This window comes from Cebidichthys violaceus, unplaced genomic scaffold (genome assembly GCF_023349555.1).
Source record: "Cebidichthys violaceus isolate CVI_PGR_0920_01 unplaced genomic scaffold, fCebVio1.0.p SCAF_10, whole genome shotgun sequence".
Classification (NCBI taxonomy): Eukaryota; Metazoa; Chordata; class Actinopteri; order Perciformes; family Stichaeidae; genus Cebidichthys; species Cebidichthys violaceus.
The window spans coordinates 6,227,969-6,255,788 of NW_027176263.1; the positions used below are offsets into that span (position 1 = coordinate 6,227,969).

General features: G+C 39.6%; 1 protein-coding gene across 2 annotated transcripts; it reads left to right on the forward strand.

The window, feature by feature from the left end:
• Nucleotides 1-1,060: 1,060 nt before the first annotated feature.
• wu:fc17b08 (ligand-dependent corepressor) lies at nucleotides 1,061-27,727 on the forward strand. 2 transcript variants are annotated; one of them, XM_068722630.1, is made up of 7 exons: nucleotides 1,061-1,165; nucleotides 10,314-10,379; nucleotides 10,994-11,073; nucleotides 11,344-11,476; nucleotides 11,778-12,086; nucleotides 12,215-12,314; nucleotides 21,151-27,727. In XM_068722630.1, the coding sequence occupies exons 1-7, from the start codon at nucleotides 1,069-1,071 to the stop codon at nucleotides 25,811-25,813; spliced, it is 5,448 nt and encodes a 1,815-aa protein (XP_068578731.1). In that variant the 5' UTR covers nucleotides 1,061-1,068; the 3' UTR covers nucleotides 25,814-27,727. The 2 variants fall into 2 exon arrangements, with proteins under 2 accessions (XP_068578731.1, XP_068578739.1); XM_068722638.1 differs by lacking the exon at nucleotides 21,151-27,727 and adding an exon at nucleotides 14,241-20,976.
• The last annotated feature ends 93 nt before the right edge of the window (nucleotides 27,728-27,820 follow it).

Sequence of the window (27,820 nt, forward strand, 5' to 3'; positions counted from 1 at the left end):
CAGACTAGTTAGCTATATATTAAGATGTTATCGTTACATTATTACTATCAATACTAGGCTACTACTACCACCACTAAACTACTACTAGTATTAATAAGATTACCAATAATAACAATAACAAGTATTATTATTGTTGCTTTATTATATTCCACAGAAAACACTACATATGTATGCAGTTTCTGGTGTGGGGATTCAGCTAATGTTTTTCACAGGGTAACTGCATAGGCTTAGATTTTCCCCCTCACAATTGTATATTAGCTTTAGTCAGAAAAAATGTCTTACCAGGATAGCATTTATACTGTATAACGACTTAAGAAAAAGACAGATAATCAGAGTTATTAGGATCCATCATCTGGGAACCATGAATACCTGCACAACAAATCATGACAATCTATCAAGTAATTATCAAGTAGTTAAGTCAGAGGATCACTAAAGTCAGTATAGGCTTCGTCCTCTTTGGACCATGAATGTGTGTTTAAAATTCAATGGCAATCCATCAAGTAGTTGTCGAGACAGTTCAGTCTGGACCATATACCGACCATCAACCATGAAGAAAGTATATAGGTCAAAAATGCAGTATCTGCCTTGTGACCTTACCATTTCAGTTTATTTGAGTCAATTTATCCAATAACCATCCAATATGTCCCACTTTGTAAAATCTAGGGGCCTTGGGGCCCCTTAAGGGTCAAGGGTCCAGGAGCCGTTGCTAGCTTTACCTGGTTGGTAATCCAACCTTGCACACAGTTAATGATCTGTGTGCAAAATACGACCAAATATATCAACCTCAACCCCACATTAATATTGATTATTAAGGGAAAATATAATTTTGTTTACATTGGTGGGCTAAATATACAAATTATTATTATTACTATTATATAATGTATGTATTCGCATATTAATTTACTTAATTACTGACTTACTGATTTAATGGCACTATTTGGTTTGTAATGTGACTAAAACCTACATTTCCCTCTGGAGTGATTTCCTCTTCGACACAGAGGCGCGCGCTCACATAGCAGAGCGCTTCCTCTTTCCGTGCTCGTGCCCGCCAGACAAGAACGATAGAAAATGGCGAGTCAGTGTAAAAGGCAGCAATGCACAATCGACAGGCGCGGCTTTCGGCAGGAACTTGACTCTTGGCGACACAAACTCGTTCACTGTGTAGGTAAGGATGAAGCCAGTTACACAGTACACCATTTTACCGGTTGAATTGCATATCTGTGGGCCCGTTATCGATGTAAATAACCATCGATTACCGGACTCTCTCGGGGCATCTCCGAGCGACTTTTTGTCCTCAACTGTTTCCTTCTCACGCGAGCCAGCCTGTGCAAAGGCTACAATGTTGCATTTTATGACAATGTTGCAATACTTTGAGGGGTTCCTTTCTGTTTTTGTTTTTAAATCCGAACTGCGGACTTAAGTTATTTAACGTTTGTGTTGTAACGTTAGTTAGTTTAAAGGGCACCGTGCTTGTTTTAAAGGGAGTGTCTCTGTGTCGGCTAAAAGACCCCGTTTGATCAAATGCGCGTTCCCGTGAGATGATACTGTATTTTGGATGGGGGGGAGGGCTTCACATGTCCGTGGTGGGTGTTTTCTGTTAACATTTAGCTTACTTGTTTTTCTCAAATCACCTCCTGTGAGCGCGCGATATTGCGTTGAGGAAGTGGCTGAGACCCCACTGCTGTAGGAGTTTCCATTTTCGACGACGTTACAATAATAAACTTCTCCAACGTTAGTTCCTCAGGCCCCTTAAAACAAATGATAAAGAGTATTGATGCATTTGTGGTTTAAAGTGTTAGGGTGGTGATTTAGGCTAATCTGTAATTTTGTAGTAGGATAGCTAAAGAAATACCTACAGGATAGGGCATAACCTACATTAAGGGCTTGGGCAGGAAGACTTGTAGCCGTGCTATTGGCAGGGCTTTAGTGTCTGTCTGTCTGTCGGTTGGTCCACCACTTTTGTCCAGACTGAAATATATTCCTCTAGCGCAAACAGCAGGCTGACATTTTTGGCTTGGTGACATTTTTTCCCCCAACTACTTGATGGGTTACCCGATTAAATAAGCAAGTTCACTCTTAAACCTCTCTGTGCACATGCTGGCTATTGAATGTGTTAGTTATAAGTATGTAGTGTTTAACAGCTGTGTTGCTTGGCTTCAATGAAGTAGAACAATTTGACATTTCTGCTTTAACATAGTAGATATTTCTGTTGTTGACTAAGGCTTTTATTCTGAAACGATTCATAAAACATGTCCCCCTTCCCCATGAACTACATGAAGTTCTCTGTGATATGTTTTATAATCCGCCCTCTCATTATTCTCTTCCACACATTTAGAGAGATGGCTTACATTTACATTAGTAGTTTTCACCATCTGACCAAAGGGCTTGAGAGAGAGAGAGAGAGAGAGAGAGAGAGAGAGAGAGAGAGAGAGAGAGAGAGAGGCCATTTTTAAATCCATGCCTTGCCAACCTCTTTCTTTTGACTCAGTAACATAGCAACAGTGTGGACACTAAGCATCATCACAAACAGATTGATCACGCAAATGAGGAGCAGAGAGTTGCTTGTTGACCCTAATGTTCAAATTAAATCAGCTTTTTTTTTACTGGTTTAATCATAGTTCATTTATTTCCTGTGTTGAATGCAGCATGTTTTATTAAAGGGCCATTTCCATTTCACACAGGACTGCCTGCTTTCTTATGGGTATAAAATAACACGCAAACGTGTATTGCAAGGACAAAAATCTATATGCCTACAGATAAATTGTCTGTCCATGTTTTTTAGTAAGGGTCTCTGATATGTTATGTAATATACAGTATTTTACTGCAGTGATTAAATGCCTAAACAGGCATGCAGTGTTTTTTTCTTGTGAGTTTTGGCAGAATATAAAACAGAATTTGAAACATTGTTTAAACCACAGGATGAAACATCTTATTTAAAAGCCATAACACGGCTTCTGACGCTGCTGATCTCAAAATGTCACATTAAATCAATCTCAATTAAAGGGACCGCTATGTATAGGTCTTATTAAAATGTGTAATGTATGTACAAGGCTGTACTATGTGTGTGCACAAAATTCTGGATATGAGTTTATGGAGTTATGTGATGTTTCAAGAAGTAGGAAGACTAAATCTGAAAGAAATATCTATTTAGTTTATATATTTTATTAAGATTTCCTGTCCTTTCAAGACTGTTAAACATTTTCAGTTCTTGGTTTATTCAGGGCAGGTTAGATGCTGACTTCATACATATATAGAGCAGTAATAGTAAAGCTATAACTACACAGATAATTGTTGTGACTTTGTTACAACCTATTTTACACAGTATTCTAAGTGTGTTTGCTATCGGCTTTATTAATGACTAGGCTAGCGATATGTGGGGACTGATTGCAGAACAAACTTCCAGCTAAGAGGCTACAATACTAGGTGGGCGTTGTGCTCGTCATTGGATAGCAAATCAGGAGAGAATAATAGTTTTCTGACTTGTCACTAGCTCCAGACCCAGGACTGCTCAGTTAGTCAGTTAACCCCGTCATGATTGACAAATGTCCCTTGTGTTTGGGCTATAACTGTAAAGCTGCAGAGTACATGACAACAGCATCAGTCCGCTCGCTGCAGAATGGCATATTCTGTCCATGACAACAAGGGCATACTTTTGTTTGGAGGTTTTGGTGGAGAGGGCTGCATGCCACCACCACCCTGCTGACGCTGAAATGGACATTTTGTCTTTGTGTATTTAATGTGAGTGGTAAAACTGCAGGGCAAAGACAAGGGCAATTGTCCCGTAGAACAGCAGCAACAATTGTCTGTATGTTTGCCTATACATGTGTTCATGGTCCACCAGCCCTAGATGACAACTGTGTAACTGAAAATGTGTGCTCTCTGGATTTGGGGAAAAGTTGCACTGGAATAGCACCAGCTAGTATTTGAGAATGCCAGTCATTCATGCTTGCATTGGACATGTGGGTGAGTGGAATTAAGTATGTGCTCAAACAAACGACAAGCAAATATTGACATCAGGCAGATTGTCTTGTTTATTATTTAAACTTTAGCATGTCCCATTTTTTGCTCCAGCTCTGATGCGCTTTTGGCCTACTTTTTTTCATTTGCAAAAAAAACAACAACCCAACTGGCAGAGGTTTGTTGACATTTTGCGAAACATGACCACCAGCTTGAAAGCTTGCATATGGAATGCAGTGTGTGTGTGTGTGTGTGTGTGTGTGTGTGTGTGTGTGTGTGCGTGTGCGTGCGTGCACCCCTTTTTTCACATTTGCCTAAAATCACGCTGGTCTCATATTTGTTATTCAAAGTTATGCTTTGTGCAGCATTACACCATTTGACTGTCAGTTTGCATCATATCATGTTAAGTATTCATGGAGTGTTTTTTTTTTCCTCCACTGTAGATGTTGCTCAAAGCTGCCACCTCATTGCCTGCTGTATAGCGTGATCCAGCTACTGTATATTGCTTGTAATGAACACAATGTATTGCTGCCAAATTACATTTCGAACCCTTCTTCACTCATCATGCCCATGTAACAGCTCAGCTTGTCTGCTGACCTACCTTTTTTTTGTGGCAAAGCATAGTAGGCAACAGTGAATACGTTGTCGATGGTTAGGCATTGGGCTCGGTCTGTATGTGATGGGCTGAAAATAGTCGTGTACTGTAGGTTGACTAATTTGTGCAACTTTGTCATCTCTGCACTCATCCTCAGCCCCCAGCTCTGTCTTAACATCTTCATAGAGCATTGCTCAAGGATATCTGTGACCCTCTTCATACAAAATTACACTGTTATGAACATCGCGATCTGAGCATTGGTATGATTTATAACATTTTAAAATATGATGCTGTCTTTAAAGATAGAGTAGTTAATAGACGATCAATCCCTCTAGTATTTCCAAAGGATGTAGCCAAACATGCCGGATTAAGCAAGGTTTATTTTGGCTTCACACTGATTTGATTTTCTGCGCGCTTGTGGTCACTCCTTCTGAGATAGCATGTGTACAGTAGTTGGAGTGGGGGATGGGCCGAGTGGGGGTTGATGCAGCACTGTACACTCTCAGCACTAGAGCGGCAGAGAGATGGGTGGGTCGTCCACTGGTAAGAGCACTGCAGCCCAATGATGAGGCTAAATGTTAGTGTTTGACATTGATGTTTTTTAATGATACGCCAAACATAACATACGTATGTTAAGAATTTTAGTTTAAAGGGTTGGGAGAAATAATAGATGTAGAGGGAACTCATGTTGATTTCCCTCATAATATAGGTGTTTTGAAATATACACACACTGTCTCCATGCTGCCCACCAGGGTTACAGACTCTGTTTATTGTCAGGAGAGAAAGTATTTGTAGGAGGCTGAAAAGCACTTGTGGTTCGTCAGGTGACATGGTTGTCCTGGTTTTAGGAGTGTTAATTATAAGTGGACAGGTGAACCCATTACCTCTGGTGGTCAGGTTGCAAAAGTAGAAGTCCATTCATTTTGTCCAAAGACAACGTTACAAAGCTTGTTGTTTGAGATTTTGAATATCCCAAATCTTTTAGAAATTAGTCAAACAATTTAGACATTTGTAACAAAAAGTCTTTGTCAGAAGTAAACTGCAAATATACATTGGGAAGATACTTCAGAAACCATGTAGTAGGACTGGACTATATGGCTAAAATCTTCTATCCTAGTATGGGTATTGTCATATCTCAATAACAATGTGTATGACATACAGAATGTTTTCTAGTAATTCAATAGATAAATGTCTATATGAAATAACCACATGGTTTTATATACTTTCATTTAATTAAGAACTTAAGAGCAAAATAATCGGATAAAATTGAGTCGGTATGTGCTTGTTATTATCAATTTGGACGACGTTATTGTGTATCACAATATCTCGATATATGATCTCGTCACAATACGATTCCAATGAAAGACGATAGATTATCATATTGAATTATCGCCCAGCCCTACCGTGCAGAAATGTCGGCTAACAGCGGCTGGGGTGTTTAATGTAGTTGCGGATCCAGCGGCTCTGCCACCTTCACTACATCCTCAATGTAGTGTCCTCCTCCTACAATTTAGGTATGGTATTGAAAATAGAACAATGGTTGTTGACGGTATTCATATTCTGCTTCAAGCATTGACGCTGGAAAATTAGGTTACATGTTTATAAACGTAAAATTTGAATTTCTCAGTGTATGGTTTGAATCACATATTTATGTCAGTTTCATTTGTCTCACAATATTGAAGGAAATGCATTGCAATGAACATGTACTGTGTTATGTACTAGCAAAAATGCAAGGGGGTTGCTCAGTGCATTTGTGCTTTGGCTGAAAATGAACCTTTTGGCTACACGACCAACACGCACAGCGGCAGCAATAAGCAATAAAGAGGGTTTTTATCACGCATTATGTTCAACTTACAGACACAGTGACGTGTACAGCGTAGGTTAAGGTTAGGAATCGGATTTAGGGAGGTTAAGCTGATCGTAGATCTGTGGGATTTCTTTTTCTAAGTGCTGGTGGAAAGGGTGCGGCACACTCCTAATAATTCCTTTCTTCTCTTTTCTGATTGGCTAGAGATCTAGGTCATAAGCGGGCTTAAGTCTAATTCATGGTTTCTGTAGTCGAGTGACATCAATGCCACCTCAAGTCCAAGAGAACCTGTACGGACCTTTTTGCGGATGTCCGAGTACATTCCTAAATTTGTGACTGCACGGGTTGCTCACACTAGAAGTGTGTCTCTAGAAAAGTAAAATCAATGCTTGTTTTGTGCGCTGTATGTACTGTATTCACCATCCACGCTCCTATTCTCGTCCAGTGGTCGCACATGCTGTTTTTTGTGTTGATCATGCTGTTCAGCCAATTGTCATAATGTTTTCTAGTACGCATGTGTGGAGACGTGCCTGTGTACGCATACCCCAACTGTAATATGTATCTGCTCTCCGCAGCCATCCATGTAAGCGTGCATAAGCTGCAAGAAAATGTCTCCTAGAAAGTTTCTTGGTCAAGATGTGTGGCTGCTCCTAAACTGTAGTCATTTATCAAGTCACAATGCCAAACATAGCTGTTCAGTTTCACAAAAGTGATTTGCTTTTTTTTTCTCTTCCTGCAATTGGTTCTGCTCTTGGTCATACTTAGTACTTTTAATGCTCCACTTTGCGATTGACAAAACGATCATCCATAAATGTTTAGATAAGATGTAAAAGTAGCCGTTGGACACTATTACAAGTAACTCAATGTGAAAGTAGTTTCTTCAACAGACTGGAACTGCCTTCAGTTGTACTAATCCCATGCCTCTAAAGTCCTGGAATTGTTCTGAAACTGAAAGGTAATCAGGTAAAGTACAGCAGCATCTGAAGTTTTGATGGTCTGCAAAATCCAATTGAACCTAAATTAAGCCTGAAATTTAAGCGGTGTAAGTAAGTCTAAAAATATCACTTGGCCAAGAGGAATTTCTCTTCTGTGTACTTGTTTCCTGCATCGAAGCTTGGTTGAAAGATACTGTCTCAATGGGAGGTTTGTTATGTGCATAAGCACAATTACAATCTTATTATTTATTTTGTATATCTGTAACCAAAGCCTCCCCTAGACAAATTAAAGAGTAGGTATGTAAACAGTATTTTCTCTTCATGAAAAATATGCTTCAGTACAGTAAAAAAAGTCTTAATAACATCCCTATGCATAGGAGAGTTATGAGAAAAATAAATGGTATTGTATGAATGGAAAGAGAACTGCATTCAACATTAATGCTGCACTTAAAAGATGTTTATGAGTTATGGTTTGAAACATTTCTATACAATAAATATAGAGTAGTGAACTAATAACTTTGCAATAATATCGATGGTGGGATAAGTATATGGTTTAATTTGTTATTCAGATTTTTTCTTGATTATTCCCGATTTCAAGGCTAAAATGGGAAATGTATTTTAAGTATTTATTTGTATTTTGTAGCTAAAAAGCTGCGCTCATCTCCAGAACAACATTGATTTCATTTTTCATTTAAGCAAAGACCCAGCATGCTATTTAATTTTTCATTTCAACATAGCTCAGTGAGCTGAGCCTTCACTCGGCTATAAATTACCTGGAGGCAAGCCACATGTATTTGGAGTAAATTAAATATAACAAGCCAACAAGGGTTGAAAATGGCTAAAAGGAATTTTGAATCATCATTCTCCTCATATAGAACAAGATGATTGACATGAATGAGTAGCTCTCCCAGTAAGGGAAAGATATGCAATAACAAATTCTGAGTAAAAGACAAAGTCTTCTAATTAGGCTCAATGACATGTGTAGATGTATTCCCTACTATTTTTGCAAAGCTCGCCTTATTAACCTGATATCTTTGTCCTGACTGAGGTTTTGATATAATTAGGTGTTATGCCCGCTGGCAAATAATACTGGGCCACCTTTTTCTTTTTCTCATTACCACTTTGTACCTCTGTACCCCATGCTTGTATTGTATCTGGGCGCTGATCACTATAGAACCAAACCAGATATGTGTAGTAGTAGCTCACTTGTGGCCCAATTCCCTCTTCAGTTAATTAATTGCTCAACGTTCCTTCAAAGAGTAAAGACACACCTGAAAAAGCTGAACAGTACAGTGTTGTTTTTGCATCCAAAAGTGTGTTACATATGGAAACTGTAAATAAGTGTAGGACACACAATACAGTGTGGTGTTGGTGTTCTATTCCGTATATAGTTTATTTGAACTGCGGCCATTATTCCATTTTTATACTCATTTATTTTGTAGAGCATGCATGACAGCTATATGTGCTATCAATATTTTATCCTTTGCACATGTAGGCAGCTTGCTCTTCTAAATTTAAGTTGCAGTTTTTGTGTGCAGAGGTTCCCTTCATAAGTCACTACACCACAGTAGGAACGTGTTAATATTGCCTCAAAGTCATGGTTTACATTATGACACATTTTTTAAATGCCCGAAACTGAATTCCTGAAGAGTAGTTTGATGTCATGGCGCTGCTCCGTCAAACGAAAGTGGATGACCTACTTTTCCTCTCCCTGCCTCTGAAATATTTCAGAAATAGGATTGGATAGCTTCAGCTGAAGTCCTGTGCACTAACCCAGAAACAGACTCACGCTGCAGCTATAGGCAATGCTGTGTTTCACCACTTCAACCCCCCCCCCCCACCCCCCACCCGCTTTATGTTTGGCTGTTGAAAAGTGGGTGGGAGTTTGTAGAGAAGCAGAGCGAGGGCATTTTAACAGATGACAGCTTTTATTGAATTCACTGTGAGTTTAGGAAGAGAGTGGACGATAAGGGCTCATATATTTTTTTCACTTGTTATCTGTGAAGACGTACTGTAAGTAGACGACCAATTCAACACATTTAGTTAATTTAACTTGTGAGAATCCTTTTTTATATAGATTTAAATACTATGTTGTTTTTTTTAACAGCTCCTCTATTATGTTTTCTGCAGTCAAAGTGGTTTGATTCAAGACTTTTTGTTCTGTTAGTGCCGAGCACATTTGGAATAATGCTCATTCAAGATCCACTTCTGTAGACAGATGTTACCTCTGACCTCTTTAGCGCTTGTTTTAATGCATGTAGTGGTTTTGGATTGGTTACGCTACTGACCCTGCGGCAGTGAGCAGACATTGCACACTGTGTTAATGCACTGTTAAGCAAAGTCCTATGCAGCATAACACATTGTATCTTTCAAACAGCTGGGACTGTAGGATACCTCAATCTCATCGATAATGCATATGAGATTTTTGCACTAGCTGGTAAATGTGATATAAGCTGCTTTGCTGAAGATTTGGTTTTGGGAGAATTCCCGATCTGCAACAGTGTATAGGATACTTTTACACTACAGTCTTGTTTCTTTTTAGCGTTGCAGCCTGAAGTCACTCCCAACTCTGTAGGTGCTTTAGTTGCCTGGCAACAGGAGGATGGAGTGCATGTATTTACTGTTGAAGTAAAAATCTGGGATGAAAGCTGATAATGTGCATTTTGATAGAAGCAGGTGGTTGCTTACAATGTCAAGACAAAATTAGACATTATCATGTGAAGTGTCAGTGACTTACAGTAGACCTGGCTCTAACTTACAACACTTTATTTTGGCTCTTAGGTGGATATGTTGTCGTAAACAGTGATTTGTTTTACGTCTCTATTCTGCCGCTGTTGGTTTCAGCATGAAGCCTTAGTGTGTGTGTGTGTGTGTGTGTGTGTGTGTGTGTGTGTGTGTGTGTGTGTGTGTGTGTGTGTGTGTGTGTGTGTGTGTGTGTGTGTGTGTGTGTGTGTGTGTACGTGTACACACACACACAATTTGCAGCTGCATATTTATTGAATTTCATGTCTTTCCCCAGGTTTCGAGAGCATTCTTGAAGGTCTGTCTGGTCCAGAGCTGGTAGAAGACCTCACATTATTTAAAGGTAAGAATCTCAGACCATTTTCAATTTCATGAATAGTGGGCCATGATCATACAAGTATAGTGGGCCATGATCATACAAGTGTACGGATGACATGAATGAGAATTTTGTGGATCAAGCATTATGTGTTATCTGGTCATTATGACAATGCTGCTGCATTGTACCATCTGGTACCCATCTACATTCACTCTACAAGACAGCCCCTCTGGCTGCAGAAGAGAAGATGCCTTGTGTTCCTACAAAGTTGGTGTTTTGGATGGCGTGGGGCCAGTGTAAAAGTCTACAGTGTCCTACAGACATTTTCACAATACATGTTGGTAGTGAGACAATAGTGGACATTATTTGGGTTTTCATTATATTTGCAGTGAGAGGACTGTCAAAGTCTAAATAGACTTTCTACAACAGCAGTTGGGGACGATGGCTGTTGATAATTATGTTGAACTGAATCAATCTACTCCTGGTTCAGTCAGTCTCACTAAAACACGTCAAAACACTTCGACAGGCATTGGTTTGAGCTTTAAGGGGGCTATAAATACACATTGTTTAGAAAAACTAAATACCAAAGATTTTATCACACAATTGTATTTAATTTCCTGTCATTTGTTTTATGCCCATAGACTTTGAGCCGACAGCAGTGTCTGACTGGTCATTTGATGAAAATTGTCTTTTCTGCTGTTTGAGACGAGACAAAGTAAAGGTAAGATTTCTAGTTTTCTCTATTTTGGTGGTGTCTTTCAGAACTTTATTCAGTTGTAAAAGAGGGGGGGGGGGATGATGATGAATGTTAGGAGTGCAATGGATTGGAGAGCCCATGCTCTCTAATCCTTCAGGTTTCCTAGCAGAATTAGTTGACATTAGTTAGGACTGAATAAAACAAACTAAAATAAATCTCCCATGCATTGTTCAGTTTATATGCATCCTATTTGAGTCTGAAGACCATGGATTTAACAGTTTTGTCATTTTACAGGAACACTTAATTGGCTTAAACAACGAGGAGCTTGAAGATGTACCCAAACCTCTCCTAGTTAAAGATCAGACCTCAATAAGCAGACTAGAGAAACAAGCCGAGGAGTTTCTCAATGCAGTCCTCAGCAGAAAAGGTGAGTCTCCATGTGTCAGTGATGGAGTGGGCTTATTAGTGCAACAGTATTTTGCATTATGACACTAATGACTAACTTATGAGAACCTGCCTGTAGACAAGATGGCGTACGCCATCACTTAAGCTTTTATTGTTAATTATGAATGTCAATGTTCTACGCTTGAATTATAATTGCTACAACTACAGCACTTATGGCCATGGGAATATTACTTTAGCATGTATTGTTGTGTTTTTTTTAGGTTGGTTTGTAGGCCAGGTACCAAACTTGCATTTGATCTTACCTCATATTTATTTCCTTTCAGATGTGCCAAATTTCTCTGACCCACACATTCCAGTAGTGGCTCGAGAGATCCTTCAGAGAATGATCCGACAGTTCGCTGCCGAATATACCTCAAAAACCAGCTCCCCTCAGGACAGCGGCTCTGATTCCCCGCCTTGCTTTGACCAAAGCCTGCAGACCCCGCCCTTGCTCTCAGGGGCTGCTCCCTCTACCAGCCCTGCTGGGCCTGCACACAACCAGAACCCCGTCCTCAGCAAGCTCCTCATGGCCGACCAGGATGCTCCTCTTGACCTCACCATCAAGAGGCCCCTGGCTGTGCCTCGTGAACAAGGTAGTGTGAACTTCAACACATCTGTGACAGGGCAGCTGATTCATGCTTCAACATGTGCACTGGTAAAAAGCCAGACTACACTTTATTGAAACTAAAAGGATTTTTTATTTGTTTGCCTTTTCCAACAGATGGAGTTCTTGACTTATCTATCAAAAAGAGTCGCTGTAGCAGCAGCAGCCTGCCTGTCCGTAGTCCCTGCCTTTCTCCAGCCACAACCACGCTCAAAGGGTAAGATGGGTTTCTTTTTCTTTGTCGCTTTAGGATATGTTACGTTGTAGTTTAGGATGACTCACAAAATAGATTTGGAATGAACAGTGGCATCAATGCTTGGGCATTAGCTGAGGCCTGAAATTTGAGTCCTGAAATCGGAGATCATCCGGCCACTTGATGGCTTCATAAAACAAACAAAGTTGTGCTAACAGAAGTGTTTTTCGCCACAAAGAAACATGGGAAAGGGGTTTTACCTACTGCAACACATTGAAATATTCCATGCTTCCACTACTGGATTCTGCTTTTAAACCTCACTCCAGTGCGTCCTTGTGGATGCAGTTTGTATCATGCTGCCATTCAAAATAACTGACCTTGCAAACTTATAGTTAATGCAGTTGCCTGGTCCTAGTTTCTTGTCTTAACAAGTCACTGGTATCACCAGCTGCAGACTGATTGGGCAACATCTTGTAGGTTTGTGAGCTACTGTGGCTTAGAAGGATTCTGTCAGCGCGGTCTTGTTTTTGATCATTATTGTCTGGCCGGCCTGATGATGATGATGATGATGAAGATGATTTACTGAAGGACTTGTAGCCTTGCTATTATTATAGCACTTTGCTACACCTTTTGTCACAAAAGTCCTCCTTGAGGACTGTAGTCCTGCATACATTCAGTAGAAAGTAGATTTTTATTTAAACAGAATCCTCAGAGACTCGATTGATTCTCAATGATGTGGTTGCCATGTTCGTCTCCCAAGGAAGGATTGCATTCAGTTGTTTTAATCTCAAAAAGTAAGCATCGCGTGTATGTCCGTTACTATACTGGTAACGCAAGTAGTTTTCATATCATACACACTTCAGATAAACATGCTGCCAACATGAGCATAGTCACTCATACCAAGTATTAGAAAATATACAAACTCTCTAATGTTGCCATCCAAATCAGAGGGCTGTATTTCAGATTTAAGTTGCATTCTCTGTCGACAAATTTCCATTTTACCTAAATCTTACTTGAGTCAAACATTTGGGACAGTATCTGTATCTAAATAGAATTAATTTTATTTTGTAGTTTTGATCTTTTTAGTTTTCCCTGAGAGCAAAGTCTCCTGATACTGTTATACCCATCTGGCCTTAAATATGCCTATAATTAAATTTTGATATGGATTAATTAAGCACCAGTGGTTTTGCATGCTCCTTTTCTGCTGCTTTGATAGCTGATATGATCTAAAAGTGATGATCATTCCTAGCAGTATAAAGCTGGCTCCAAAAAAAAAATACTATCCGCTTTTAAATAATCTTTTTAATAATTTTTGATCCAACTGCCAGATACATTTTTCTTCCTAATGAATAGTGCATTTTTTTCCTTTTATGTGATCACACTTCAGTTAGGTCTTGACATTGATACACACAACCCTCTACTGGCTTACTCTTTTATTTCTGCACTTGTTCGCTGGTAACGTCATACACAAAATGTCAAGCGCTTTATTTGCATTAGCCATTTTGTATGACATAGTTGGTGTGCCCTGCTTAACAGCTACGTGCCAAGCTGCCTTAATGCAATGACAAATATTGCCTCCTTCTGGCTATGCTTCTTGAGCAAGACCTTTTATGTACTCCAATAAATGCCTTTTTTCTTTGCTTTTGTTTTTATTGTTTCTTTGCCCTTTTTTTGTTTCTCATTTCTTATGTTGATGCAGATTTTGTAAACTATCATCCCAGCAAGCCAATAAAAAAAATTGTCAAACGTGAGCCTTTTTTGTTCTTAAGAGTCATATATATACACAACCTCGCAGTCAGTTATTTTAAAAGATAGTGATGTTACCAAAGCAAGGTCATATAATAAAGGAGTGGCCAACATCCTCCCCTCCCCAACCCATCCTCCTTTTAGAAAAGAGAAAAAGGCACTGTGCAAGCTCTGCTTACACCCAATTTCCTTCCATCCAATCAGGCGATCCTTGAGAGCGGACGGGCAAGTCGGGCTGTTTATGAAGAGCCTACAGGATGGGAGGAGGAGGGAGAATATCGGCCACTCCACCCGTTATAAGCCTTCCTCGTCTCTTGCATACGCGCTGCACATCAAAGAGGAGCCAGATCTGGAGAGCGACCCAGAGTCACCTCTCAGCCGTGGCTCCAGACCTACTGACCTTTTCAAAAATGGATCTGCTTCCTGGAATTCCAAAAGTCATTTTGGGGCACTTCTCAAACTCAAAACCAACAGCGAGGCTAGTGAGCACCTTAAAGACATACCCAGGTTGTTGGAAGCTGCTGGACTTTGGTCAAAGTCACTTGCCTATGAGAAAGGAAACCTCCAGGAGGGCTGCAGGGACCACAGCCTCTCACTTTCTCAGTCATCATCTTTCGACCTCAAGATTCCCCAAGTGCGAGTTTTGGCGACAGACCCATCTTGGGATTCCCTGTCCACCGTGTATTCAGGATTAGCTTGTGAGAGCAGTCTGGGAAAGGCACTTCGTTCCATTCTACCGAGGCAGATCCAGAAAAAGAGCAGTGGAGGTTTTAGTAGCTCAGGTTCAGAGAAGGAATACTGGCCTCAGGACACTGATCGCAAAGCCTTGCGGGGAAGCTATACTCTGGATTCAGAGTCAGACCTGAGTAACAAGCAGCCGAGGAAGAAGCGTGGGCGATACAGACAGTACAACACTGACCTGCTCGAGGAGGCTATCGAGATGGTGATGGGGGGGAAAATGAGTGTGTCTAAAGCCCAAACGATCTATGGCATACCACACAGCACCCTGGAATACAAAGTTAAAGAGCGACTGGGGACCTTAAAACATCCCCCCAAAAAGAAGCTGAAGCTGATAAAGATAGAGGAGCAGAGTGTTTCTCAGTCCCCAGGGAGGAAAGAATTACAAAACTCCCAGCACATTGATTCTGAGAAAAGAGAGAGTGCATCTGAAGAGAACGGAAATGATTTCCACGATGGGAGCCTCTCATCAAATGAGTGATATAATCGTAAAGTACTTATAAACATGTACTTTTTAACGAGACAGATATTGCATTTGCCAGACAGTGATAGTAGCTGAATTGTTTTTCCATAAAACCTTTGTAGTTGTTTGTAACATTTCAACCAAAATAGCTATATTTATTATTAACTTATTTAATTTGAATCGTAACCACTCAAAATTTCTCCCTGCCCTACACATTGTGCCTGGAAGGCATACTTGCTATTTTGAAATCATAATATACTACAGTATATTGTTGTTTAATTTCAGTTTGTTTATTTATTTAGGTTATGTTTTCAGAACTGTTGTTTCCTGGCTGCATAAATGTATTATTAACATGCAGAATCAAATTGAATCATCTCTAAGGCAGTGGCGCCCCTCAGTGTCTTCTCACAGTACTGTTCAGAGCACTTGGTCATACGTTCAAAGAGAATAGATATGTATTATATAGTTAGGTCTACTGTGTATTTAGGGCCTTATGGATGGCAGTGAAAGTCTCTGTCACTGTTTCGCAAATGCACATCTGGGACTGAAATAGACACTGGAGATGTAAGAAAAAAACCTGTTTGTTCTAAAAACTTATATTCAGAGTATGTATTCATTCTAAACACTATATTCAAAATATTAATTTATTGTTCTAGTCTGTTGGAATAACATTGTGTGTTGTCCAGAAATTCACTTTCTTTTTTAATCCAAATTAAGCATGATACATTTGTGCCACCTATAGTTTATTCTGTATGTTTTGCCGTCTTATATGAATGGTATGATATATATATATTTTTTTTTTTTACATTGCCTTCACTGCACTCAGGATAAATTCAGATTGGAATGCAGTACTTGTCAGTCAAAGAAAATGTCTCTTATCAGATAGTGGATCACTGTACACGCTTATATACATATACATATATATATATATACCTCAGCTACAGAATCATTGCCTCATACAAGTCACCTCAGAAGGGGAAGGATGCTCAAATCTCCCTTTTTGAGGTCACATTTCAGGATGTCTTACTGACGAGTATGCGTCTCTCAGATGACTTCACAACATACCTTAACAAGTTATCGGTAGCATTTCAGTGCCAGTGTAAGCCTTCAGATTTCAGGTATTATCTCTGGGAACGTCTTTCTCTGAGACACAAGAAGGGCAGAACTTTTCCTTTTCTATTTACGATGTATGAACGTATTCTACATATACTGTACATACTTACACATCTAGCTTGCCCATGGCACATGATAAAGAATTGTCTCTTCAGGTTCATTAACAACACTCCCCTTGTATGTGAGGTTGATACTCCGCTATCGAGGCCTATTCACTTTCACGAATAGTGCACTAGCTAAACTCTTGGTATCAGATTACTTTTAACTCTCTAAATTATATTCAGGTATATTTTAAAGTGTTTGCTCCAGGTAAACAAGATAATAAGATCAGTTCTATGTTCATGCTAGTCTAAATAATATCTAGAAGCTTTGTCATTTTAGAAGCTCTAAGTTCACAAAGTCATTATTTTATAAAAAACTGAACTTTTATCAAGCAATATTAGCAGATAACATACTGGCCGACTGTGCTAGCTCGTTAACATTAGCTAGCTAGACAAATTAGCTAACTTGTTAGCTACTTATATTCACGCCTCAATCACACCAACCTTTTTCTAAGTTACTGTGGCAAAAATTCAATGAAAGTAAATGTTTTGTCCCTGTGAGGAGGAGAAGTAATAATGCATCTCCTGGCTGTCGTGTTCATACTTGGCTTGAATTATTGAATATAATACCATCTCAGGCTGAGTCCGCATAGATGTGAATAACCTTGGATCAGATTACCAGTTACAGGCAAGTACAGAATTACTGCTTTTATTGTTTGTAACTGTGGATCGTAGTTTGCAAGTCATCGATCTATCCACAACTACGCTTTATAGATTTATCAATGAAGTGGCTGTACCGCAACTCAGGTGGATGCCATTTCCTTAATATTACTACCATACAGAAGGTTGGGTCATGGTGCCGTTACTATACGTAAAGGTTAAGGGTGAAACACTTTTAAATATGGCCTGTCCCCTGTTGCCAATACATACCATTTTCATTGAATTTTTGCCAAGTGGACTCTGCAGAGGGAACTCCATGTTTTTTACTCTGCCTCGTCCGGGGGCATTGTTTTGCTCTATCAGGACACCTCATTGTGCATTATCATTTATACCTCAGGACATTCCAGAATATGGGATCATAGCCCATAATTCTTTCATCAGGTTGATGCACAACTCTAGCAGATCTTGGTTATGATTTTTTGCAAATTCTGCAGGATTTTAGATGTACACAATGTTGCTTCGATGAACATGGATGTTTTGATAAAAGAAATGATTCCTTCACTACAAGCATTAGTTCAGATATTATATTTGCAGGCATATAATACATAAAATTGCCTAGATTGTAAACATTTTTGAGTGAGAGTTGGTCGTAACATACTTCAGGGACTTGCACACATATTACTTATTACTTGTATGATAATAGCACTGTAACAATAGTTTAACTTTATGTTAGATGATAAACTTACTTACTTGTTGGCTTCTCTTATTCTGCTTTTTATTTAATGTTTTATAAATTCAGGAATACTTTTAGTTTTTTTTAATGTTTGTCACTTTAAGGTTAAAATCTTCATTATTTGTAACTAATGAAGGACTCTGAATTGCATATAGTTTTCATACATATTCACAAAATGTCTGAATAACTTCGGCTCAGATGACATTTTAAAACAAAGCAGTTGCTTCAAATACACATGTACGATTATTATGATTAAGTAAAAACTAGTCTTCACTTTCATGGATTAAGTTATTCTTGCATTGACAATCATTCAGCATTACTCAAAAGACACATTTTATTTTCTCATTCAGAGTGTTGAATGCATTTTAATTAATATATTACAAGCGCATTTGTTGTGCTCACAGGTAGAACAGGTTGTTGCGCTCCTCGCGGTCTATTGTAGCAAATCGAATGGTTGACTACCTCATCTGGAAAATCCATATCGCAGTCTACTGTTCTCATGGCGGTTTAATGTAGCAATTTCTCATGTACTCAACACGGTCCATTGTGAACATCTTAAAGCCAAATAGTTTATAGGAAGAGCTCATAAATCTGTCAAAGTGCAACCGTTTGTAAACATTTCAGTGTATCTGTGAAATTAATCGCATCCTCATCTATTTAATATTTTCTTTGTCTCAATATTTTTCTTATGCCCTGCTATGTAGATACCTTTCTTTCCTCAAACTGAGGGAAGAGTGTCATCCCCTTACATACTTACTCAAACTGATATGTTTGGAATTATTTTGTTTCTGCAGTCTTGATTAATCGATCGATTTACAAATGAATGGTTTTATCATCAATTAAGTAACCATGAATGTAAATGGCTTTAATCAAAGAAGAAGTAATTCACATAGTGTTTATATAGACACAAGTATATCATTTTAGATTCAAGATATATTTAACTCTCTTTCATTATAGATGTGAAGGGGCAAAAGTTAATATTGTCCCACTGTATTCTGACGCAAGTTAGCTATCTTTTGCTTGTTTAATATAATGTATGTGGACAAAAGTCTAGAATGACTAAAGAGTATCCCTGTCCATAAAAGCATATGTACAGATAAGGTATATTTGATTTAACATTAACAATGTGTACAGGAATAACTCTGGGTATGTCGTGCATGATTGGACAAAGTCATATGTGTCAGTGGGAAGTTAGTTGTATATGGTGAAGTTTATCTTTGAGGCAGTTTATTTGAAAGTACTGGGGTGTTGGTGTGTTTACCGTCAAGTCAGCAATGTATAAAGTAGAGTGTACTGTGAACGTGAAATATCCCTAAACCAGTTCTCAATCTGGTTAATGGTTCACTGAAGATGTATGATGAAATATAGTAGTTCGTAATTGACAGATTATCTATATCCCTAATGTGCAGTATATGAACATCGTGGATGAGTTAACACAACTTTGTTTGTGTGCTTATGAAATATTGTTGAAATGAGTTTGGTTTGCATCTGCTTGTTAGAGTGGTTATTTATGGTTATTTTATTCCTCTGGACGAAAAAGGCATGTACTTTGTGTCAGTTCTTTACTGTAATGCTAAGTGAAACAAAGAGCGAAACCCTCAGGGATGAAACACTTACCACTCATTATTCAGGTACACCACTTTACTCCTTAGACCTTGCAAAGAGGGCTGTGAAGTTAATGAGCTTAGCAAAAACATTGGTCAGGTTACGTTTTCAGCAAATGTTATTTTTTAATCCCTAAAAATATATTTTCTAATCTCAAAGATTTACATTTGAGATATGTTGGCACGCTGTAGAAATAGTTTTGTGTTTGGAGCCCAAAAAAGTAGTACAGCTTTTCACAGTTTTTATTGTTTTAAATACTTTGTTGGGCACTGAATGTCAATATAACCTCAGTGCAGGTAAGATGTTGACCAATCAGTATTTAATTAATACATTTCTTTCCAGTTCAGTGCCTCAAGCACATATTTGATTTACAAAAAAACGACTTAATGTAAGACCCTAAAACTGCATTTCTGGAGATTATAAGAAAAAAAACCTCACGCCTCCTACTTCAAAGGTTGTATTGTTCACATTGCAATTTAAAGCAGAAATCTGTAATGTTTTTTAATAACTATTCTGTTTATTAGTTCATGCATTTAGTGGAGTATACTAACATCAAAACAGGCACACTCTTTGACAGTTCAACAAAGTAATAATATAAATCCAGATTTAACTTTGCCACTTCGCTATATAGCTGGAAACTAGCAATGAGTAGAGGCTAGCTTAGTACATAGCAAGCTTAGCTCTATATATTCCACCATCGTTTCAGATTTCAGCTTCACTTTGTCACAATAGAAATTTCAGTAGCATGGTATTTGGCAACGCAGCATTTATATTTGTGTACAAATACAATGTACGTTTGTAAGTATCTGTTTTAAAAGGTTTTTAGACAATGCTCAACAGAACATTTTCTGACTACATGTCATGCAGTTGCCAGCACACGCTGTGGGAAAAGCTATTTCAATTCATCACTACCCAGCATAGCCTTGTGACATGTCACCTCAGGGATCCAGATGTGGTTTAATTTGTGTGTTCATTTCTTGTTAAAAGACCACAATGTTTCTTGACTTTTTTTTTTTTTTTTTTTTTTTTTTTTTTTACAAAGAAAATAACTTTTTCAGAGTAAGATTGATATATTTTTGGCATAATGTGATGGTATAAATGTTCCAATGCTCTTGGAGGGTTTTGTAATGGACCTACCTCACTCAAAAAAAACCTAAGCCAGAAATACAGAAACACACCCCCACCCTAACAAAACCTCACATGTATTACATTAACTAACTTTGCATGTTGCAATTGATTTGACTTTTAATAGTTAATTTGTCTTAAGTTGTTGAGCACTTGTATCTAAATGTCACCCTTTGCACTATTTATAAAATACATGTAAACCTGACAAAAATGATGTACTCTATATTTCCCCCTAACGTATTTGCTCTTTCAAGTGATAAACATGTGTTTGACTTATTTTAATCAGAATGGGCAACCATTACTAAATGTCTTGTGCATGTGTAAGATTTTCTCGATGTATACTGTAACAAAAGGCACCACTGTGCAAAAAAGAAAAATGTTATAGCTGTTAACAATGTTATTGGTCAAGTTCACTGGATTGAAAGCTTCACTTTTAAAATCACCTATTCTTCTAATAAATATGCAATGATAAATATTGTTTAACATTTGTGAATTATTTCACAAAAACATTTAGTTGTAGCGATGAAGGGACATTTGTCTTCATAAGTGTAATAATGACATACCAATCAATGGTATAAACCAATGCTGCTTCTTCTTGATGTGCAATTACATCTATGTTGTTCTTTGTCCCCCCAGTGAGCCTCACGACTTGCCTATTGCAAAGGCAAAAGACCTGCAGTCCACCTCCACGCTGGAACAGTTCATGGCCAAACTCTGTCCCCACCATCAGAGACAGATAGTAGATGCCATAGGCTTTCTACAGACGGAGGTCAAAGCACTGGCATCTTCCAATACTCAGCAAGCCTCTAAATCTACCTCTGGAATCCAGGTAACTGCTTGTTCTACAGCAAAATCCAGTGCAGTCACCCCTGAGAAGTCATGTCCTGAGCTAAGGTTTCCCAGGGCATCAACTCCCAAGTCAGAGGTCCAGGATATGTCCCATTCTGTCCCAAGCAGCTGTGCAATGAAAAAAGTTCCAGACAATGCTGTTTCGCTGAAAACATCTGCAGGCCCTGCGTTGGATCTTCGCAGCCCTGGGTCAGGGAGTAACCAAGCTTTGGTCACTAATCCAATGGAGGCAGAGAACAACCGTAATGGTGATCATGCTCCTCTTAAGATGAAAATCATGACCAGCAACGTTGGTAAGAAGTTGTCGTGTGTGCTCAACACCTCTCTTTCATCTCACTCTGACACTTCGGAGGACAGACAGGGTAACTCAAATTCATCACACAGAACAGAGACTCACGGTGCCAGACTCAGCTCTGCTGTGAAAAGACACAATCAGACTAGTCACACACATCAAGCAAGGCAGAGAGAGGCTCTAGGGCATGCCAAAAATAAACCAGCAAACCTGTTTTCAGTCCACATGACCATTCCTTCAGACTCTCCGCGGACTGCTAGGAAGACCATCAAGTCATCATCTGATCATCGGATCAGGGACTCGGCCTGTAGGGGAATAGCTGACCCTGATCTTGGCCACTGTGATATTGTTTTTATTGACAAACCAATTACAGAGTGTTTTAAGGAACAGCGGCGCGGCATGCATCCACGCCGCAATGCCAGAAAAAGCACCAGAGGACATATGTATTCAGATGAAATCTGGGAGTTAAAAACTGTCCGTACATTGGCTGGGAGGGGCAACTGTCCTAATCCAATACCAGAGCTTATCACATTGGTCACCCCAAAGCAAGTGCTTTCAAAGCCTGAGGGTGTACCACCTGTGGATATGCCTTTTGCTGGAGCGTACAGGGAGGCAGTGAATCAACAAATGTCCACAGAAGAGTTGGATGAGAGTGTGATACCAGGAACAGGAGATATGGTGGAGGTAGCAGCCAGTGAAGTAGACATTCTAGTTGAAACTAGTCAGACAGGTCAGTGTCAGACCAAGGGGCAGTCTGCTCCTTCGTCTCCGATAAGGCCTCCAAGAGAAAACAAAGAAACAGATGTGAACCCAGATGTAGAACAGAATACAACTGGAGATTCGGGGACAACAGCAGAAAGTGAAGAAGGTGTTGCTCAGGCTCCATTTGATGCAGAAAAGGAGAACAAGCCCGAGCTTCAAGAGGACATAGGTGAAAGTAACGACCAAATAGTCCCAGAAACAGTAGTGGAACCATTAGAGGATATTTCCATAGAAGAAGATGAGCCCCAGCTTTCATTAGAAGAAGTGCCCAATAGTGAGCCTGTTCTCCATCAAAATGGAGCCCCATCACTGGTGGCTCAAGTTGAGGAAGAAATAGAGGAAAACAATAGGGAGGAAGTACAAGTAGAGCAACTGCAGGAACTTCAACCAGAGTCAAAGATGCACTACAAAAACTTTGAAGTCACAGTTAAGTCCAACACCACGGGTTCAGCAGAGGAGCCAACGGTAAAAGAGACAGAGATGAAAACATCTGAAGCAGTTGATGGTGTTGTTCCTTTAGAGAATGAAGGTGATGATGACGTGTCCTCAAAGACACTTGACTCACTCTTGAAGGAATTACCCCCTTGGCGTAGAAAAAGAGGTGCTGTAGTTTCGCTGCCCAAGCGGTTAAGAAAAACGGAAGCCGTGGTAGTGGGTTTTGTCAATGGTAGACCCATATCGGCATCTGACAGAAGTCTGCGTCGTAGATCAAGTAACAACACCACGTCGCCTAATAAAACCCCAGTGAAATCTAGTCGGAATGTCCCCAACAAGACTTCTGTTGATTCAACTGTTGAAAACAAAAGTTTGGAGAAACATCTACCTGAATCAGACCGAGCTGTAAAATCGATTGAGACTACTCCTGAGATTGAGGTGAAAGAACCATCCTCTGCCATACCATCTAGCCCAAAATCTAAATTTACCTCAAAGACCAAACAAATTCGGAAACAAAAGAAAGTTCAGAGAGATCAGGAGAGTTTGCCTGTCCTCTCCGATCAGCGGCAACTTAGATCTGGAACTCCTTTATCACCTCCCAAATCAAATGCTCTCCCTTCCGTTTTATCTCCGAAACCTACTGCCACCCATGCTCTTCCATCTACAGAGCACCTCCCCTTTCCTTCTTCACTTCCTGTTGCTTCTCCTCCAATCAGGTCATCTTCCCCTGCAGCCTCTGAAAAGTCCCAACAGCAAGCAGTCCCAGAGACTGTAGAATTAAACATTGAAGATAATCAGCCAGTAGAGACGACCTTTGAAGAAACACAACAAAGCAAAGTAGAAAATAGTTTGCAGGCCAAACAGCAGCTACGGTCTACAAAGATGGAAGTAGATGAAAGTAACAATGAGCAACTTAACAGTGAGTTATCAAGCCCTTTGGAAAATCAAAGTCCTGTAAAGACTGAAATGCAAACACAGATTATGCCATTAAGAAGTAAGCGGGTTCTCCGAAAGGAGGCAGAAGCAAGTGATGTTGCTTTGTTGCAGAAGCCAAATGTAGCATCTTTAGAAGGCAGGTCTGCAAGTGGAGATGAAAGCAGTTCTTCCATATCAGAAAAACCCAAAAGAATGCCATTAAGGAGTGAGAGCAGTAAGGTTGAAATGTCCCACCAGTCTGTTACTCAGTCATCACCAGGGAACAAGAAATTGGCTTTGAGATCACAAAGATTGGCTGTAGCCTCTACCAGTGCTCTTACTGTGGATGAAAGCCAGAGTGACGTAACTTCCCCGATCAGAATAATTCCAGAAAGATTAACTAAAGCTCAGGTGAAGCCTCTTCCGGTGTCTGTTGCTACTGTGTTGCCCCATAGCTCAGCCATCCCTGTCATTACACCACGACCTGAGCCCCCAAGACAAACAAACAAATTCTTTGAGACTCTGACTGGAGAAGAAAACCAGCACCTAATTACAAATCTGAACATTAAGTATGATAAAATGCAAAAAGGCTGGGTGCAGATGGACAAAGAGGGTCAGCCAGCAACAAAATACAAAAACAAAGCAGACAGACAGGCGGCTATATGGAAAAGTAAACGCAGGGCCCGAAAATCGAAGTCTTCAGAACACCAGAAATACTCACCGGTCCAAATGCTCTTCATGAAAGGTTTTAATCTCAGCAGTATTTGTCGCTGGTTCCTTGATACAACAGAAACAAAGTCCCTTGTCATTGTCAAGAAGGTGAATACACGTCTTCCGTCAGAAACTCAGCTGTGCTTCCACAGCTCATCTAGTGCTTCAGGGACCTCTCAGGGGGTATTCCCAAGCCTACAGGCAGAGCGCTTGAAGAAACATTTGAAAAAGTTTGCCATTGCCTCTCCTGTGAAGAGCAACCCTAAGAGTCAGAAACTGATTGCTAAAGCACTGGAGCAAGAAGCAAATGCAGTCAAAGGGAAAGAGAGAGGAGAGCTCCCCAGTACTACTCAGACTTTGACTAAGTCGCACTCTTCTGCCAAAGCCTGTGGACAAATAGTTGAATCACAGAAATCCTCTGGTAAATCAAAGAATCCAGCTAGTGCAAGGATCTTGAGGAAATACTCCAACATCCGAGAGAAGATGCAGGTTCAGCAAACCAATGTTAGACTCAAAGATGCCTCAAAAACTTTAAAAACCAACAATATGAAAAGACTGGCCGCCAAAAAGTCTGCCGCCAAGTCAAATCTGAAACCATCTCTAAAGGCAAAAAAATCCCCCTTACCGGTTGGCAAACAAATGAAAGCATCTGCAGCAAAAATGGAAAGAAGGAAAACATTGGCTGGCAAAAAAACTACAAAGCATCCGGTTCAACAGAGGACAGTCAAGGCTCAGAGCAGCGGTAGAGCTTCAAGAGATGCAACTAAAAACGATGAATTGCCAAAGAGATGTTCTCAACGACTAGGGTCCCCTAAAATATCTGAACAAAACCCCGTTGACGCATCCAAAAGCAAGGTTGACAATAAGAAGCTAATCGAAGCAGAGAAAATAGCAGTGGAAAAACCCGCCTTGAACAAAGTGAGTGCTGCAAAAATCCAAACAAAGGAATCATCCCCAAGTACTGTCCCTGAAGTCAAAGGTACAGAGAACGCCACTGAAACCCAACAGCAGAGCGCGGACGTCAAGTCTCCGACCTCACCTGATCAGGTACTAACAAGATCCCAGAGAAAAATCGAGGTGGCGGTCTCTTTGAGGGGAAGCCCCAGTCATGCTTCAACGAGGGCCACAAAGTCCACGAAGACACAAAACCCGTCTCCTAAACGAGTCAGGAAAAGTGACGAGCCGACGCCGACGAGACGAGGGGCCGTAAAGTCTCCCGCGAAGAGAAGGCACGCCGCCTCGGTGCCACGCAGCGCGACTAAATCGGCACCCAAGAGAGCTCGGGAGCTTCTGCAGACCCCAGCTAAGCGCACCAGGACATCACTCTCCAAATGAAATGCACACGCAGAGAGAGAGAGAGCGAGAGAGAGAGAGATCATCTTTATTAAGAGGATTTTGTCTTCCTTTATCTGGAATATACTCAGAAGGACTAGAAGTATCTATTTTCTACTCTTCAGATGGCACCTTTTTCAGTCGGCAAATATGTGAAGCAGGAAGAGATTTTTAAAGTCATTTCTGCTTTTGTAAAGCTTCAGTGTGAAAATACAAATGTGATGGATTATTTGCCGAGTGTTCAGGGACTACAGACGAGTCCTGTATGACGTCTAGCGGGTGTAGTTGCTGTTTGGCTTTCTGTTTCAGCATTCTACGACACGGCTGGAGATAATGGCCCATCAAACCTCATTTTAGAAGTTGGAATAACAACATTAAATTCACTCACCATTCTGTTTCGAATCTTTTTTTCTTTTCTTTTTTTGCCATTTTGTATATAACTTTTGTTTCCGATGATAGCATGCACGGCATTTACTGTTCAGAGCTTGCTGTGAGAAGGGAGATCAGCTTTTCAATACGATTGTTACTTACAGAAGTAGGTAACGTGTATCTCCAGCCTGTCTTCCAATCACAAGTGTGAATATGTGGCTATTGTGACTCGGTGCCTTATTTATGAAGTGTAAAGTAATAAAATGTGTTGCTAAATGTGAAAACTCCTGTCCTTCAGTTACAACAGCTTTCTATTCCTGGAGAGGTCATCAACATTCATTTGCTTCACAGAGTGTGTGCACAAACCGTTTCCGTTCTCCACAATATGTGCCTCGAGCGTCATCTGTAAATTCTTATCTCGATTGAGGCATTCAAATTTTCTGATTTGGTCTTACCTGCCAGGTTTATTTTTATATTCTCATTTTGCCAGAGCATTAACTTAATATTGTTCTTACTGTAGTTGTACTAGATGTTAACGCAAATACGAGTCTGAATTGCTAAAAACAGACGGGTGTGATCTGTGTGTGTCATGACAAATGTTTGTATTTTTTATTTTTTCCATGTTGTTTTGGGTCGTTTTCATCACTGTGTACCTCTGCAGTCACTTCTGACCATTGCACCCATTGTTATCTGCTCATAATAGTCACTTTTGAGTATTTTACCTGCATCTGCATGTGTTGCGTCTTGTTGATGTGGAGACAATTTTAGCAACTCTTGCATTAGAGCGGTTGCCTGAAACACAAAACTATATTTATGCCCCTGAGCTTCGGAAATACTAACCTCATTTAATAATGTGTGTGTGCACATTTAGTGCCCATTAAAATGCTGTAGTGAAAAACTATCTGAGATCACTGAGATACCGGTTTGTGTATCATTTCGCAACACGATTTCATAAAAAGGCCTGAAAAGTATGTATATTTGGTTGTTTAATATGAATTATGTTTATGGCCACTTAAGCATTAATAGCAGATTACAGGGTGATGAATGCCTTCCCTAATTATACGCAAGTTGGATATAATATTTTTTGGGGTAGTCTAGTCACACTTCTGAGTTGTGAATCCAAGTATGTTGAAGTTTTATGTTATTTGTTTTATTATTGTCAGACAGATGTTCTCATATTGTGAAGTTCCTTAGCTTCCAGTAGTAACTTGCATTAGTGTATTGTCAATTGTCATTTTTAGCACAGTGTTATTTTTTATTATGTTCATTTCTCTTAGAGGGTAAATCATCTGTAAATGCAAAACATGTCTGTCATGTTTTTATTGTTATTTAAGAACTCCATGTATGCGAATGGATTTAGCAAATCTAAACCAGCCCACCAAATCAGACTTGAACATGTTTATTCTTTGCAGTTGCTATTTAAAGATTTTGGGTTTGTATATTAGAAAGAAATAACTGCTTTATTTGTGGTAATCCCAAGAATGATACATCTTTATGTTAAGAACTTTGTATTTTTGCTGGAGTTGATATAAAGATGTTGGAATTTTATCTTTGTTTCTTGTCTCTTTTATACAATCGTTTAAATGTTATCTAATCGGGCAAAGTGAAAGCTAAAGGGTTCTGTATTATTGAAATATACTA

What these genes read in the sequence shown, in the direction of transcription:
- wu:fc17b08 (XM_068722630.1), top strand. Translation starts at nt 1,069, where the DNA reads ATGGCGAGTCAGTGTAAAAGGCAGCAATGCACAATCGACAGGCGCGGC. An exon ending in TGCAGTCCTCAGCAGAAAAG is followed by an intron (nt 11,477 to 11,777) that starts GTGAGTCTCCAT and finishes ATTTCCTTTCAG; the next exon opens with ATGTGCCAAATTTCTCTGAC. An exon ending in GGCTGTGCCTCGTGAACAAG is followed by an intron (nt 12,087 to 12,214) that starts GTAGTGTGAACT and finishes CTTTTCCAACAG; the next exon opens with ATGGAGTTCTTGACTTATCT.